The sequence below is a fragment of the Nesoenas mayeri genome (genome assembly GCF_963082525.1).
Source record: "Nesoenas mayeri genome assembly, chromosome: 5".
In the NCBI taxonomy this organism is placed as follows: Eukaryota; Metazoa; Chordata; class Aves; order Columbiformes; family Columbidae; genus Nesoenas; species Nesoenas mayeri.
In genome coordinates, this window is record NC_137548.1 from 1,085,651 (window position 1) to 1,099,773 (window position 14,123).

The 14,123-nt window shown below is 48.7% G+C and overlaps 1 protein-coding gene across 3 annotated transcripts; it reads left to right on the top strand.

Moving 5' to 3' along the window:
• Window positions 1-839: 839 nt before the first annotated feature.
• PRPF39 (pre-mRNA processing factor 39) lies at window positions 840-14,068 on the top strand. 3 transcript variants are annotated; one of them, XM_080344781.1, is made up of 14 exons: window positions 840-899; window positions 3,073-3,436; window positions 3,710-3,835; window positions 4,472-4,590; window positions 5,321-5,488; window positions 6,265-6,430; window positions 7,039-7,146; window positions 8,519-8,683; window positions 8,999-9,125; window positions 9,216-9,484; window positions 10,009-10,193; window positions 11,511-11,585; window positions 12,153-12,273; window positions 13,329-14,068. In XM_080344781.1, the coding sequence occupies exons 2-14, from the start codon at window positions 3,107-3,109 to the stop codon at window positions 13,377-13,379; spliced, it is 2,010 nt and encodes a 669-aa protein (XP_080200907.1). In that variant the 5' UTR covers window positions 840-899; window positions 3,073-3,106; the 3' UTR covers window positions 13,380-14,068. The 3 variants fall into 3 exon arrangements, with proteins under 3 accessions (XP_080200907.1, XP_080200909.1, XP_080200908.1); XM_080344783.1 differs by lacking the exons at window positions 840-899; window positions 3,073-3,436 and adding an exon at window positions 4,182-4,344 and having other exon boundaries at window positions 3,734-3,835; XM_080344782.1 differs by lacking the exons at window positions 840-899; window positions 3,073-3,436; window positions 3,710-3,835 and adding an exon at window positions 3,903-4,344.
• Window positions 14,069-14,123: the final 55 nt, after the last annotated feature.

The following is a 14,123-nucleotide window of genomic DNA, read 5'->3' on the forward strand; positions in this document are numbered from 1 at the left end:
TAGCGCTGCTGCCGCCGCCTCCGTGTCTGAGAGGGAGGAGGTGTAAGTTGGGAATGAGCTGATGGAGAGCAGTGCAGGGAAAGGACCTGGGGGTCCTGGGGACAGCAGGGTGACCGTGAGCCAGCACTGGGCCCTTGTGGCCAGGAAGCCAATGGGACCTGGGGTGGGTTAGAAGGGGGTGGTCAGTAGGTCAGAGAGGTTCTCCTGCCCCTCTGCTCTGCCCTGGGGAGACCACACCTGGAATCTTGTGTCCAGCTGTGGCCCCTCAGTTCCAGCAGGACAGGGAACTGCTGCAGAGAGTCCAGCGCAGCCACCAAGATGCTGCAGGGAGTGGAGCATCTCCCGTGTGAGGAAAGGCTGAGGGAGCTGGGGCTCTGGAGCTGGACAAGAGGACACTGAGGGGGGACTCATTCCTGGGGATCAATATGGAAAGGGGCAGTGTCAGGAGGATGGAGCCAGGCTCTGCTGGTGACAACCAGGGACAGGACAAGGGGCAATGGGTGCAAACTGGAACACAGGAGGTTCCACTGAAAGAGGAGAAGCAACTTGTTGGGGTGAGGGTGTCAGAGCCTGGCCCAGGCTGCCCAGGGGGTTGTGGCGTCTTCTTCTGTGCAGACATTCCAACACGCCTGGACACCTTCCTGTGTAACCTCACCTGGGTGTTCCTGCTCCATGGAGGGATTGCACTGGGTGAGCTTTGGGGTCCCTCCAGCCCCTCACACTCTGGACTCTGTCAGGCCGCAGCGAGCGGCGCCATTTCGAAGGGGGAGGGGGAAGAGGAGCGCGGCCCGCGTGCGCGCGGGGGGCGGGGCGCATGCGCAGTGCGGGGCGCGCAGGCGCCGTTCGCTCTTCCTGGGCCCGGCGGCGGCGGGAGGCGCGGGCGGCAGCGGCCCGGGCAGGTACCGGGGCGGGCAGGGCCTGGGCGCGGCGGGCGCCGGGGCTGCGGGTGGAGCGGGGCCTGGGGCGGCCCGGGGGCTCGGCCGGGCCGGCTGCGGCGGCGGGCGGGAGCGGCGGGCCTGAGGGGAGGACGCGGCGCGGCCGGGGCTCCCGCGGCCCGGACAGCCGCCCCGCCGCCTGCCGCCGCGGTCCCGGGCGGCGGTTACCGGGCCGCGGGAGAAGCGGCCGCGCTTGCCGGAGCACGTTTCGTGCGTCGTTACGGTGTTGTGGGCGCTAGAACGTGGCTCGTGGGGCAGCAGGCGCGGCGGGGCCGGCCCGCGCTGCTCCCCGCCCGCGTTTGTGAACGCCGCTGTGTGGAACGCACCTTGAATTGACACGGGCTGAGTGCGTGGGTGCAAAGCTCGTACATTTTTGCACGTATAGAAATAATTGTATTAGCTTTCTCAATCTTACATCTGCAAGCATCCACTCAACTGCTTTTTTCAGGTGTTTGGGCTGCTGTTTGCATCACGTAGCCCTCTTATGCCTTGGTTTTGTGGTCCGTACGGAGGTGTGGAGTGGCAGCAGCTGTTCTGATGTCGTGTATGTTCTCTGGTAAAGGCAGCGATGTTGCTTGCCCAACTTACAGAGCGTGTTTATTCTTAAAATCAATATTGGAGCCACATCTCCAGCACTCAGTAACCAAACTCCTTTGGTTGCGGCTTTCCGGAGTGACCAGGCGGTGGGGAAGAGCTGCTTGTTAACAGAGTAAACTGCTCATCTGCGTCCTCTTTTCCCGCAGAGCAGAAGCCATAGGGCGCTCTGTGTAGTCGCGTTGCCTTCGTGTGACTCTTGAATGGCACGAACTGTTCATTTTTATGAATAGTTACTGTATAAGGTTAAAAACTACGAATTCTTCAGCTTAAAGAAATTGTGTTGGTCTGATTGCCAGATGACGTATACAAAGGAGAACAGAAATACTGACTTTTGAAAAGCAGTTATTAGATAGTTGCAGCGCAGGCCATGCGGGCTTTTTGGCACCACTCCACCGTCACTTGGCCTCGTGAACTCCCAGGAAAACATGACCTGTTATCTGGTGCATTGAAGCTGCCAGAGATAGGAGACAGATATTTGTCCTTTCTGTTGGCAGCAGTTTTCTTGCCACTATAATATTGCTGGCTTATCGATGTATTTGTTGAAGTGGAAGCAAGCGGTCTGTTTGTTCTCTTGTCGGGCTTTCAGCGACAAGGGTGGGGTGAGGACTTTTTAAATGCAAAACTTATCTGCTGTTATCTCCTCTGAGGAGAACTGAAGGGAAATAGGAGGGGCAGCTGCTGCAGGGCGTGAGGGTGGTGGTCTCGCACTGTTGTGTGGTTACAGCTGGAGCTATTGTGTTCTGCATGGGTGTTGCACTTCCTGGGATCCCTCCATCCTTAGCACAGAGCCTGGAGGTGGAGAAGGTGGTGGCTGAGGTCTGGCGGTGCTGAGCAGCACCCAGCCCCCCTAGGCTGCACTAGGCTGGACTGGGCTGGACCAAAGTAGGGTGGGGCTGGGCCTGGGCAGCAGCGTTTGGCAGGAGATCAAGCTGAAGATCAAGTGAAGATGAAGCCCGTCCTGAGGGGCAGGAGGAGCCTGTGCATGGAGCCGGTGGCTGATGTGAGGGGAACCTTTTTTGTGGCCATTTGGTGCCACTTAGTTTAGACAAACATCCTAATTGGTATGGCCTGAGTCTAGTGCTGATAGCAATTCTTTCCTTTGCAAAGTTATCACCTAAACCAGTTCAGCTGGGTGCTGAGGGGATGTTTTAACGTGTATTTATTCTACAAAGAAGTTCGTCATTGGTACTAAGTAGGAGAATTAAATAAATTTGAACTTAATTTGTTTTTGGAATAAACTTCCGCTAGATCATACAGGAAAACTGTATTGGTTCATTTTCATACCTCACTAGCTGCTTGTGATCACTCACCTTTTAGAAAAAACACAGTGATTTGTACGTGCAGGTGTTAAAATGTATGACTACTATTAGAGTTTTCTAAGTTGTGAATACGGCTCCTGCATGAAGCAGATCTGATTGACGAAGGTTTGTGGTGAGATATGTGGGTGCCCAGAGTGTTTGGGAGACACTTGTCTGATAATTCACAGCCAAGTTCTACTTGAATCCTCGCTGCACGAATACTGATCCTCTCGTTTCCGCAGGATCTGGTTGTGCGCAGCAGCGGTAACCTGCGCCATGGAGAACTCGGATAACCCAGAGGAGGAGAAGCCGACCGTCAGCAACGAGAGCACGGACAATGGCGCCGAAACAGCGACAGAGGAACAGCATATGGACTTCAGTACAGAAATTATGAGTGTGACTGAGATGGAACAGTCACCTGATAGTTCCCCTGGCCTGAATGAGGAGAACACAGAGGAGAGTGAAATTCCGAATATTGAGAGTTTACAGACAACAGATATCGAGGCTGGCTTCCCGCCAGACTTTGACAAGTTCTGGAAAGTGGTAGACGACAATCCCCAGGATTTCACAGGATGGGTATATCTGCTGCAGTACGTGGAGCAGGAGGTTAGTACATGGCCCCTTGGTCCTTAGCCTCCCAGAAAGAAACAAAGAAAAACAACCCGAGTCCTGCATATTCCAGTGACAAGGCTTGAACTGCATGTTGGGCTGTCACAGATACTGTTTGGAGACAGTTGCCTTTGGCAGTGTCGTCAGCAGAGATCACAAAACACACTCAGTCCTTTTAAAGACAATATTAAAACAACAGCAGTTTTTAAAATAACGTGAGGTGTTTTTTTAAGGAAAGGATTAATTTCTTTAATTGTGTATTTCTTGCAGAACCACTTACCGGCGGCCAGGAAAGCGTTTGACAGGTTTTTCACGCACTATCCATATTGCTATGGGTATTGGAAAAAGTACGCAGACCTTGAAAAGCGCCACGACAACGTTAAGCAGTCCGATGAGGTATGTAGGGAGCTGGGCCAGCTCGGCCTCGCCCGGTTAGCCAAAGAATGACCAACCTCCCGCGAGTCATTTGGCTGCCAGTACCTGCCGTGCACGGCCAGGTCTGTAGGGATTTTGTTTGCACTTGTCACGTCTGTGGCATTTGTAGCTAATGTTTTTTCTCTTTGTTGGCAGGTGCGTTAAACCTCTACAGTTTGTCAAGCTTTGCAGTGCAAGCCTCTGTATTACACTGCAGCTTAACAAGTAGGGCAGGGCTTTTCTGTCACTTACATTTATTACTCATTTTCAAAGCAATATAGTTGGTTTGCTGGTCACAATTGCTCCATCTTATTGCATTTTTGGTCAGACGCTGTCAATGATGCTCTAATGGGTCTGTGCCCTATGGTCTGTACCCCAAAGCCTGCCCACACAACCTGGTCAGAATGCAGGGACCGCTGCGCTTTGAAGATCAAGACTCTGCACGTGGAGATCAGAACATTGCCATGTTCTATCCAACCTCCACCCAAATGGTAATGGTAGATTATTTAAACAAAATTCCAGTAATTAGTATTTCTAAGGTTCACCGGACAACACAGTGTTGCCTCTCTCTTAGGACACCAGTGAGTATTTGAAGTACAGTTCCCGTTCTCTTCATAGGTTTATCGCAGAGGGCTTCAGGCAATTCCTCTTAGTGTTGATCTTTGGATACATTATATAAACTTCTTAAAGGAGACCTTGGACCCCGCTGACCCTGAAACTAACAGCACTATTCGGGGGTAAGTTGAAAGCAGCCTCGGCGGTACGAGCAGCCCGCACACGCGGTTCGTAGCGCTGTAGTGGGGTTAGTCAGCTGGAGCTAAGGGGTGAGCCGAGAGCAGCCCGCACGTGCCTTCAGGGTTTTTAGGAGATGATGGAACCAGATTCCATAAGAAGGGGCAGAGACCTTTAGACCAGATGTTAGGCAATACTTAGTGCAGAACAGGAAGAGGTTTCTCATAGAATGTTTTGGAATTCAATTCCGTGGAGGTTTTTGGAGTGTGGCTGGAATGTGTTCCAGCTCATTGTGGCTGGCGGAGGTCCTGCTTAGAGTCAGAGGTTGGACTAAAGCTTCACCCAAAGCCTTAGCTGAACGTAAGGTGAAGCAGCTTCTAGGTGCATGATTGATGTATGGCTTTGGCACGTGGAACCGCTAAAGTAGCGGCTTTGGAATCTTTACAAAATATAAGTTGTAAACATTTTGTATTTTCTTAATATCTTGAGTTCCTGTTGCCTTTGTTTGTTCTGTTGTGGTAGAGCTGGAGGAAAAAATGAGTGTGAACCGTGTAAAATTCTAGAGATCTCGATACAGATACCTGGAAAATGCTTTGAAGAATTTACTCACAACCACACTTATGTTCATTATTTAAATGAGGATGCTCATAATCCTTAGAGAAATAAGAGCCAGAACTTTTCTTCCTCGTTCTGTCACCACATCCAGAAACAACTGTCAAACTGTTTCGTTTTCAGAGCTTATGAACACGCAGTCTTAGCTGCGGGGACAGATTTCCGCTCTGACAGGCTGTGGGAAATGTATATAAACTGGGAAAGCGAACAGGGAAACCTGCGGGAAGTCACGTCCATATACGACCGCATCCTTGGGATTCCAACGCAGCTCTACAGTCACCATTTCCAGAGGTGAGGAGAAAACAGACTTAATTAACACTGAGCTTCTTGAGCGCTCGCTAACCTGCTGCTGTGGGAAAATGTTCACTCAGAGCAAGAGCTTGAATTAGTTACTGAATTTTGTATACTGATGTACTTATTGGTGCACTCATCCAGTTTGATTGTTTTAAAGTACACATACACATTGTAGGAACTTGGGTTTAGTTAAATTCACGAATTCTGCTGTGGAGTAAAGGGAGGCCTTGGAGTTGTGAGGAAGAAGAGAGGATGTCTTTGGGAAATCAGAATGAGAAGTTTTGGGCTTCGGTTCCTCATGCAGTGCTCACGTGCGGTGACCCTGATTGGATTGGCTGAAGAGTAGTACGTGGCTGAGTTTTAGGCAGTAGAATTCTGCATTCATACGAGAGGTCAAGAGGGAACCGAAAACCTCAGTTAAATTCTGCACCAGTCTTCCCCGTAATTTCTACAGATCTTTTGGGTTTGAAAGGGAAGCGTCTCCTCTAAAGCCAATCTTGTCCTGTGCCATCACTTTTACATGGCAAGTGGGCTGTCTTTGCCGCTGAAGTTCACTCTCCTTTCGTTTCTCTTTGAAATGTGAAGCTTTTCAAGTCTGGTGGATGGTAAAAGTTGCTTTTTGTCTCTGTTTTGTCAGAAGCTGCATCCTCAGTGTTGCTCTGGATGAATAAAATAACGCCAAACCCCGCTAGGATTTATTGTCGTGCTTGGTTACACAGAGTATTGCAACAGAAATCATCACATTTACGGCGACTTGTTTCTGCCTGTCTTAGGTTTAAAGAGCATATACAGAACAACTTGCCTCGAGACTTCCTGACCACGGAGCAGTTTGTGGAGCTGCGCAGGGAGCTGGCGTCTGCGAACGGCCACAGCGGGGAGGACGCGCAGCCTGCGGACGACCTGCCCTCGGGCACCGAGGAGATCACCGACCCTGCCAAGGTGCCCGCGCGCAGGGCTGGGGCTGCCACACTAGTTTGTTCGGGGACAGTTTTGTCTGTAGCTGAGGTGTTCCCATAGTTCTCTTGCACATCAGCGCTGTTTGGCTCACGTGGTAACAGCCTTTGTCTCCAGAAAACACCTTTCTGGTGTTTTATTAAAGAAATGATTATTAAGTATTAAAGAAATGGAGTTAAAAAATGAAAGAAGTGATGTGCAAAATTTTAGGAATGAATATCAATAATTCCGGGTTAAGGATTAGGAACTGTGGTCTGAGAAAGCTCTTCATCAGCGATGGTCTGCACGGGTTTGTGGCCATCGAAGGCCCAAGAAAACTCTGAAAATGTACACGGACTGAAACCAAGTTTGACTTGGATCCAAATTCATCTTTAATCTCAAATCATCTTTAGCGTAAGAACATGACGAGAGAAAACCAGCTCGGGGGGTTGTGCTAAGGGCCAAGGCGCCTTCGAGGCAGCGTCCATCCCCTGGCTGTTTGGGGTCATGGTCTGTCATCTCTGACACTCTGCATCTTGCTGTCCTTGTAAAACGCACTTAGAAAAGTGATGTGGTGTCCACCTGTGTTACATTGTTGAAAATTCTGTTTTTAGCTGGTCACTGAGGTAGAAAACATGAGGCACAGGATCATTGAGATTCACCAGGAGATCTTTAACCACAACGAACATGAAGTCAGTAAGAGGTGGACGTTCGAAGAAGCGGTAAGTGTGGCTTTTTCTGCGTAAGGCAGCGTGCACAAAAGGTTTAAACGTAAGGCTGGGAGCTTGGAATGTCGAGTAACAGTTAGGACTTAGAGTTTAAGCTGTTGTTGGGCTTAAATATACATGTACGAAATTCTGTGTCTGTCACTGCTGCCTCATGCGTCCGGGCTGTTGCACAGTAATAATGGGGTGAAGGTAATTGTAGTGGAAAAGGTAAGCCTGCCCTAAAAGGAGAGATATTTCTATGGTTTTGTATTTTAACATTACACTTTCAAGCCTGAAATCAGTTAACTTTGTTTCCCAAAAGTAACCATCCCAACATGCGGCTCCTGTGTGTAATGTATTAAAAGTAATTAAACAAACTAATCATTTGATCGCTGCAAATGTGGAACTTTTTCTGCTTTGGAAAAAACAGCCTGATTTTTTTAAGTCTTTTTCCTGTATTGCATAACATGGTTCTTGTTGTAAATTCACTTCTTTTTGAAAAGTACATGGAAAGTCTGTCCCAGCTGTTGGACACGGGCTCCTCAGCGGTTACGTGATGTCAGCGCTGCCATGTTGCCTTGTCGTACTTTGTTAGACTGTGAGGAGCTTGAAATAAAAAGTTCAATGTGTCTTTATAACAGACAGCAATTAGGGAGACAGACCGCGGAGCAGGAGAGCGCTTAGACCTGCTCTGCTGCTACTTGAGCAGGAACAAGGGACCTGTGAATTTGTCCAGGTGGAGTTCAGGGTTCCATAAGGGGCTTCAGTGAGGAGCAGGAATGGGGTGATTTGCATTAAATTTTAGGTGGCCTTGAAGAATTGAATGTTGTCTGGAAGGAGGCTCTGCGTTTAGCTCAATGTTTCAATGTCTGTTCTGAGCTCGGTCCCAGACGGCTCCTCTTGTGCTCCTCAGTGACAATGCAATTGTGGTAGCTCTTGGAAACACCAGCTTAGTGTGAAGAGTTCATAGGAGGTTCAGCTTGATACTTTGCTTTCCCTTGCCATGATTCTCAGCTCAGTGCTGGGTTTGGTTGGTAGGACGCGCTAGCCCGGCTGTCAGTCCTTCAGCTGGCTGGGGGTGTGTGCGGGGACACCATCCGTTGCTGTTCATGGCGTTGTGACCACAGGTTTGCAAGGGAGAAACTGCACTGATTCTTCCTCAGCTTCTGTAAACACTTGTGCTGGCAAGTCACTAGCCCAGAATGTGACCGTAACATCTGATCGATGCTTGGGTAACCCCTGCAGACTTGAATAGATAATGATGGGTGGTTCTGAAGCCCTGGTTATTGCAGTGGAATGATTTGAGCGGTGCGTGGCTCTTTGTGTTGTTGAAGCACGGTGGTGGTGGGCTCGTGGGTCACCAGTGGCCGTCCTGTGACTCTTGCAGATAAAGAGGCCTTACTTTCACGTCAAACCTCTGGAGAAAATTCAGCTGAAAAACTGGAAAGAGTACTTAGAGTTTGAGATAGAGAACGGCACTCATGAGCGAGTTGTGGTCCTCTTTGAAAGATGTGTTATTTCATGTGCCCTCTATGAGGACTTCTGGATCAAGGTAAGGGAAGCGCTTTACCACCCACCTCCTACCGATTGCACACCTTGACCTAGTGACTAACCGTTGCACTCTTGTGGAACGTTGTTCATATATAACTATATCTGTTGCATTAGGAGATGGTCTGCTTGCAACCAGATTTGACTGCTGCATATGCCAACTTCGTTGCCTCTCTACGTCCTTCCTTACAGAAACTAGTCTAGTGGTTCAATAAAGGTGCTGAATGGGTTTAAACAAAAGAATTTTATCGTTCTGTCCTGGTTTTAAAGACAAATACAAGCTTTACATTTCCCGTCTCTGCTCTGTTTTCGACTGTAGTATGCCAAATACATGGAGAACCACAGCATCGAAGGAGTGCGGCACGTCTACAGCAGGGCTTGCACCATCCACCTGCCCAAGAAGCCCATGGTGCACATGCTGTGGGCGGCCTTCGAGGAGCAGCAGGGTAAGAGCTCCCTTCGCTGCCATTGGAAGGGGTGTTGGGAAGAGCCTGTGGGGTGTCTCGTGTCCTAAAGCATCTTCACCGGTGTTTTAGGCAACATCGATGAAGCGAGAAGGATCTTGAAGACCTTTGAGGAGTGTGTTCTAGGGCTGGCGATGATTCGCTTGCGGAGAGTGAGCTTAGAACGCAGACACGGGAACATGGAGGAAGCCGAACACCTGCTTGAAGAAGCTGTTAGGAACGCCAAATCAATTAGCGAATCGTCGTTTTACGCCATCAAGTTAGCTCGACACCTCTTCAAAGTACAGAAAAACCTCCCAAAGGCAAGAAAAGTGCTGTCAGAAGCCATAGAGATCGACAAAGTATGTGTTCCCTCCTTGCTGTGGTAAAAAACCTGCTCTTTGTCTCAACCTTGTAATTGCTTTTTAAATACGGCAACAATGATGACAGGAATTGTAACTGTACGTAACGTTGCGTTACCACATGGAGACACCAGTCCCTCTAAACTGATGTTGCCGTATTTGCAGCTGGCAAATCTGGAAGTTTGCAAACTTCTTCACCAGAAGCACCGTGTGCTTCATTCCTTCCTGCTTCCTTTTTAGAGCCTTAAATAGTGTAGGTGTGTTCACATCTCCAGGTGAACAGCATTTGTTGTGGAGGCAGGACTCGTAGTATTTGGCACTCCAAATACTACTGGCTTACTATTAGCCCAGAGTGACATGTGCTTTTGTGGTGTTAGATCACTTCAAATCTTGCTCTAGAAAGAAAATCTTACTATTCTGATGTGTATTTATGATGTAAACGTTCTGTATGCATCTGGTAAACTTACATTCGGCTTTAATACCGAAATGTGACACGTGTGACTTCCCGTACATCTTTTGCACAGGAAAACACGAAACTGTATCTCAACTTGCTTGAGATGGAGTACAGTGGCGATCTCAAGCTGAACGAAGAGAACATCTTGAGCTGTTTCGATAAAGCTGTCAAGGGCGCCTTGTCTATAAAAATGAGGATTACGTTTTCTCAGCGAAAAGTGGAATTTCTTGAAGATTTTGGTTCTGATGTGAACAAGTAAGACGTAACCTTTGTGGCGGCCGGATGCGGGTCCCCTAGAGAGCGCTTGTGGGGGCAGGGAAGGAGCAGGGTTAGCGGTATCTGTTACATTGGGCTCTGTGCTGAGGAATAGCTGCTTTTCTAAACCAAGCTGCTGTTTTTAAGTAGGAATATCTTCTCAAAAGATTATCACTTTTTTTCTGAGATGCCCGGCGCCTCATAGAGTAAAACTGCTGCCCGTAAGTGCTGCCTGTGGTTTTCTCTTGCTGAGTTTATAGCGGAGGATCCTCAAAGCGAACGTGCCGAGTTTTGTGACAGGTGTAATTTGATGTCCCGTACCCTGTCAGCTGCCGCTTGAGGGTTCCAAAACTGCACGGAAGCGTTAATGATGCTGTACACTTATGTGGGAGCATCAGGTGAATTAGTTAAAACTATATCTACTTTTTTCCTCTTTATTGTCAAACAAGCACTTGTTTTTATTCACATTTAGCAGGTAATTAACTTGGAAGGGCTAACCATGAGTTAGTTTCTCAGCTCTGTGTGTTTATCGATAGCTGTCCCTGGTTTCCGCTGCCTCTCAGTTTTTACTTGCACCTCAGCCAAGCGCTGCAGGTTTGGGATCAAACAAATCGAGGATTTCAGCTCCCAGATAACACTGGAGCACAGAATAAGCACCAGAAATGGTTTTGAGCAGAAGTAATTCTGGCAGAAGCAGCCGTTTGCATGTGATACCTTGTAAACTGGTACAGAGCGGATCAGATGATATTTAGCTATTAGTGAGAATTTTAGCTGGGAAGTAGAAGTATCCCTCTCTCGCTCAGCAACATATGGTTATACCTGATCATAATAATATGACTCTGTTTTGTGTTGAATACACCTGTGCTTCCCCTGTGGTTTGGGAAAGGGCTGTAGGTGATACTGTGGAGCTGGAATACTTTTGTATAATACTGATTTGCAGTATTGAAACAATGCCAGCGCGGCACGGCCGGCGCCAGCGTGCGGCCGTGCAGTCACCGCCGGGAGCAGCTGCAAATAACAGGGCTTAGAAAACTACTTTATAAAGGAACTGTGTGAAGTGGGAGAACAGTTGAGCAAGTTGGGAATTTCTGAGCTACCAGAAGGTTTTTCACTCCATATTGTGGAATTGCTCTTCACATGAAGCTTGTTGGCTTTCCCATCTTCATGGTGGGTTGCCGATTAAAGTTGGTTGATGATTTTGGTCTAGAATGTTGTTGTAGTTTTAGTTTGAAATGGTCATTTTAAAGTGTTTGCTGATGTTTTAAATGTTCCCATGAAGATGGTGGGCGAAGCTCTATGTGTTCTTGTCTCCTTCAGGCTTCTGGATGCCTATGACGAGCACCAGGCGCTCCTGAAGGAGCAGGAGTCCTTGAAGAGGAGAGCGGAGAACGGGTGAGGGGCCGGACGCGGGAAACGCCCTCAACACCGTGCACAGAGCGAGCTTGGACACTGCTTGCATTTTTCCTTTAAATACGCACAGAGACACACAGACACGCACGTATACACACACACACACACACACATATATATGCACACGTATACGTACGTATTTTCCAGCTGTAAACCTACTGCTTGCAAGGATAAGATCTCTGCTTTTTCATTACTTAAAGTATAAACTAAATAGGGCTATATTGTTGGATAAAATATTTGCAAGTAGGTTTATTGGGAAATACCTGTCTCAATTTTGTATCACAGAAAAACAGCACTGGTAGAAATAACTCTGTGTCTGAGCAGGAACGCGCTTTTGGTGCCTCAGTTTGAGCAGCAGAACAATTCAACAACTGTTCTGAAGCACAATGTACTGCTGTGTCTCTCGAAATCAAATTCTGTTATCCTGTTTGGACAGGGCACCAAGCTTAAAAATATTACTAACCCTTACCCATTATAACGAGTCTGACACGAACTCACGCTCACCATTTGATCACAAACCCCGTTTACCAGCAAGTTTTCCCTTGGCAGATCTGAGGAGCCAGATGAGAAGAAGATGCTCACGGACGACCCGACTCTGGCGTCGGCGCAGATGCTGGACGGGGACATGCAGGTGAACCAGGCAGCGTACAACTACAACGCCTGGTACCAGGTGGGTCTGTGCTCGTGTTCTCAATGCCTGCGCGTTGCGGGATTCCCGGTGGCAGTGAGGAAAGCCCAGAGTCAAAACTGAGCCCCTGCTTTTCTTGGTTGCTCTGTGGGCTGTGACACACAGAATCCCAGAATGTGAGGGGTTGGAAGGGACCTGGAGAGGAGCAGGAACACCCAGATGAGGTTACACAGGAAGGTGTCCAGGTGGGTTGGAATGTCTGCAGAGAAGAAGACACAAGCGTAAAATACTTCTAGTGCAGAGCAAGATGAGGGGTCTGGCGGCAGGGACGTTGCTGCGTGGAGGCAATAGACATGGAAGCGTTTTGCCCACGAGAGTTACCTCAGGTGTGTTTTGATAGTTCCTTTCTCCAGCTGGTAGTTCCCGTAACGTCTCCATATGGATTGCACTGCACTATCTGTACGGATTGCACTGCACTAGTATGTAGTGCGTGCAAAACCAGCCCGTTCAGTAGCTCGTCTTCGGGGCCGCTCTTGCGTGATGTTTGTGCTGCCTCACGCCTGCGTGCGGCTGCCCCATCCCTGTTTGGGGACGGTCTGTGCGGTGGCCTCTGCTGCTGCAAAGCACTGGCCGTGGGGACAGCAGTGCTGGGCATAACACAGCTCTGGGGTGACAGAACGCAGCTCCTGCCCCCAGCACCTCGGGCTCTCTCCTTCATTTGAGGTCCTGCTGGGAGTGGTGCTGCATGTTTATTGAGGAGATGAAAACACGACAGGCAACCTTTGCGCTGAGCCTGGTGTAGACCCGGCCTTGCAGCGAGCGCAGCCCTTGGTTTAGGTCAGGACCAAAGGTGGCTCCAGAGGGGTGGCAGCCCGGGCCCTGCCCTGTGGCCACGCTCGTTCACGAGGTACCGATCCCACCGTGCCGGGTGTGACACAGGCACCGCGCCACCGGCACAGCGCCACCGCCGCACTCTTCGGAACAGCTCCGGTTACAGAGGGAGCTTGGGTGACTGCCCTGGAACCGGAGCTCGCTGTCAGGTGTTCTCTGTGCCACACGAGCGCTCGCACTTACAACGTTAATTTTTCTGTTCCTAGTACAACTACCAGAACGCGTGGAATTATGGACAGTATTATCACCCGACTTGATCTGAAGAGGGAGTGAAGTTCACTGTGCTGCAGTTTCAACAAAGATGGAATTAAAAAGAAGTTTATTTTTCTAAATTAGGGATATGAAAGAACTGTTGTAATACCTGCTTTTCGGTCTTTTGCATGTGAGGTGAGCTGAGGTTCACAAGGTACGTGTGAAGCAAGATTTGTGTGCTGGTAACTGATAAATGGTATCTCTGTACAATTCTACTTTACCATAAATGCATTTTTTTAAAAAAAATCCCTGCACTAATTTATGGAGATATCTGATGAATTTGTTCAGTCTCATAATGATTCCATAGACTTAATCAGTTAAGCTGTAGTTTTTTCAGGGGTTGTTGTTGTTTTTCCCCAAGGCTGTTCTGAGCAGCGTGGGAGCCAGGCCCTGCTGTCGCGACACGGCCGCTCTGTCGCGACACGGCTTCCTGCCTCACTCCTCTTGTGACGATCGAAACCCTTCAGGCTACACTGGCAGCCTTTGCAAGCTGCGACACCTGTTTTCTATTCTGTGTGGGGGTCAAAAGTGAAAACACAGTGCAAAATGATGTTGCATTCTTTTTTAAAAAGCACAAACTGTGTTTGGGATGATTTTTGTATTTAGTTTTTCATGTACACAGTGTGAGCAGACTTTTTTCATTTTGATCAAAGTGATCATTCTCATTTTTGTAATAAAAGCAAGGAATCCAGTAGTCCTCTGAGCTCTCTTGGATTGCCTTTCAAGCTGTGAGTCAAATGCCCGAGTCT

Bases quoted from the DNA above. Each gene is read 5' to 3' on its own strand.
- PRPF39 (XM_080344781.1), top strand. From the start codon at position 3,107: ATGGAGAACTCGGATAACCCAGAGGAGGAGAAGCCGACCGTCAGCAAC. The intron at 3,437-3,709 runs GTTAGTACATGG...TATTTCTTGCAG, and splicing joins TGCAGTACGTGGAGCAGGAG to AACCACTTACCGGCGGCCAG. The intron at 11,586-12,152 runs GTGAGGGGCCGG...TTCCCTTGGCAG, and splicing joins AAGAGGAGAGCGGAGAACGG to ATCTGAGGAGCCAGATGAGA.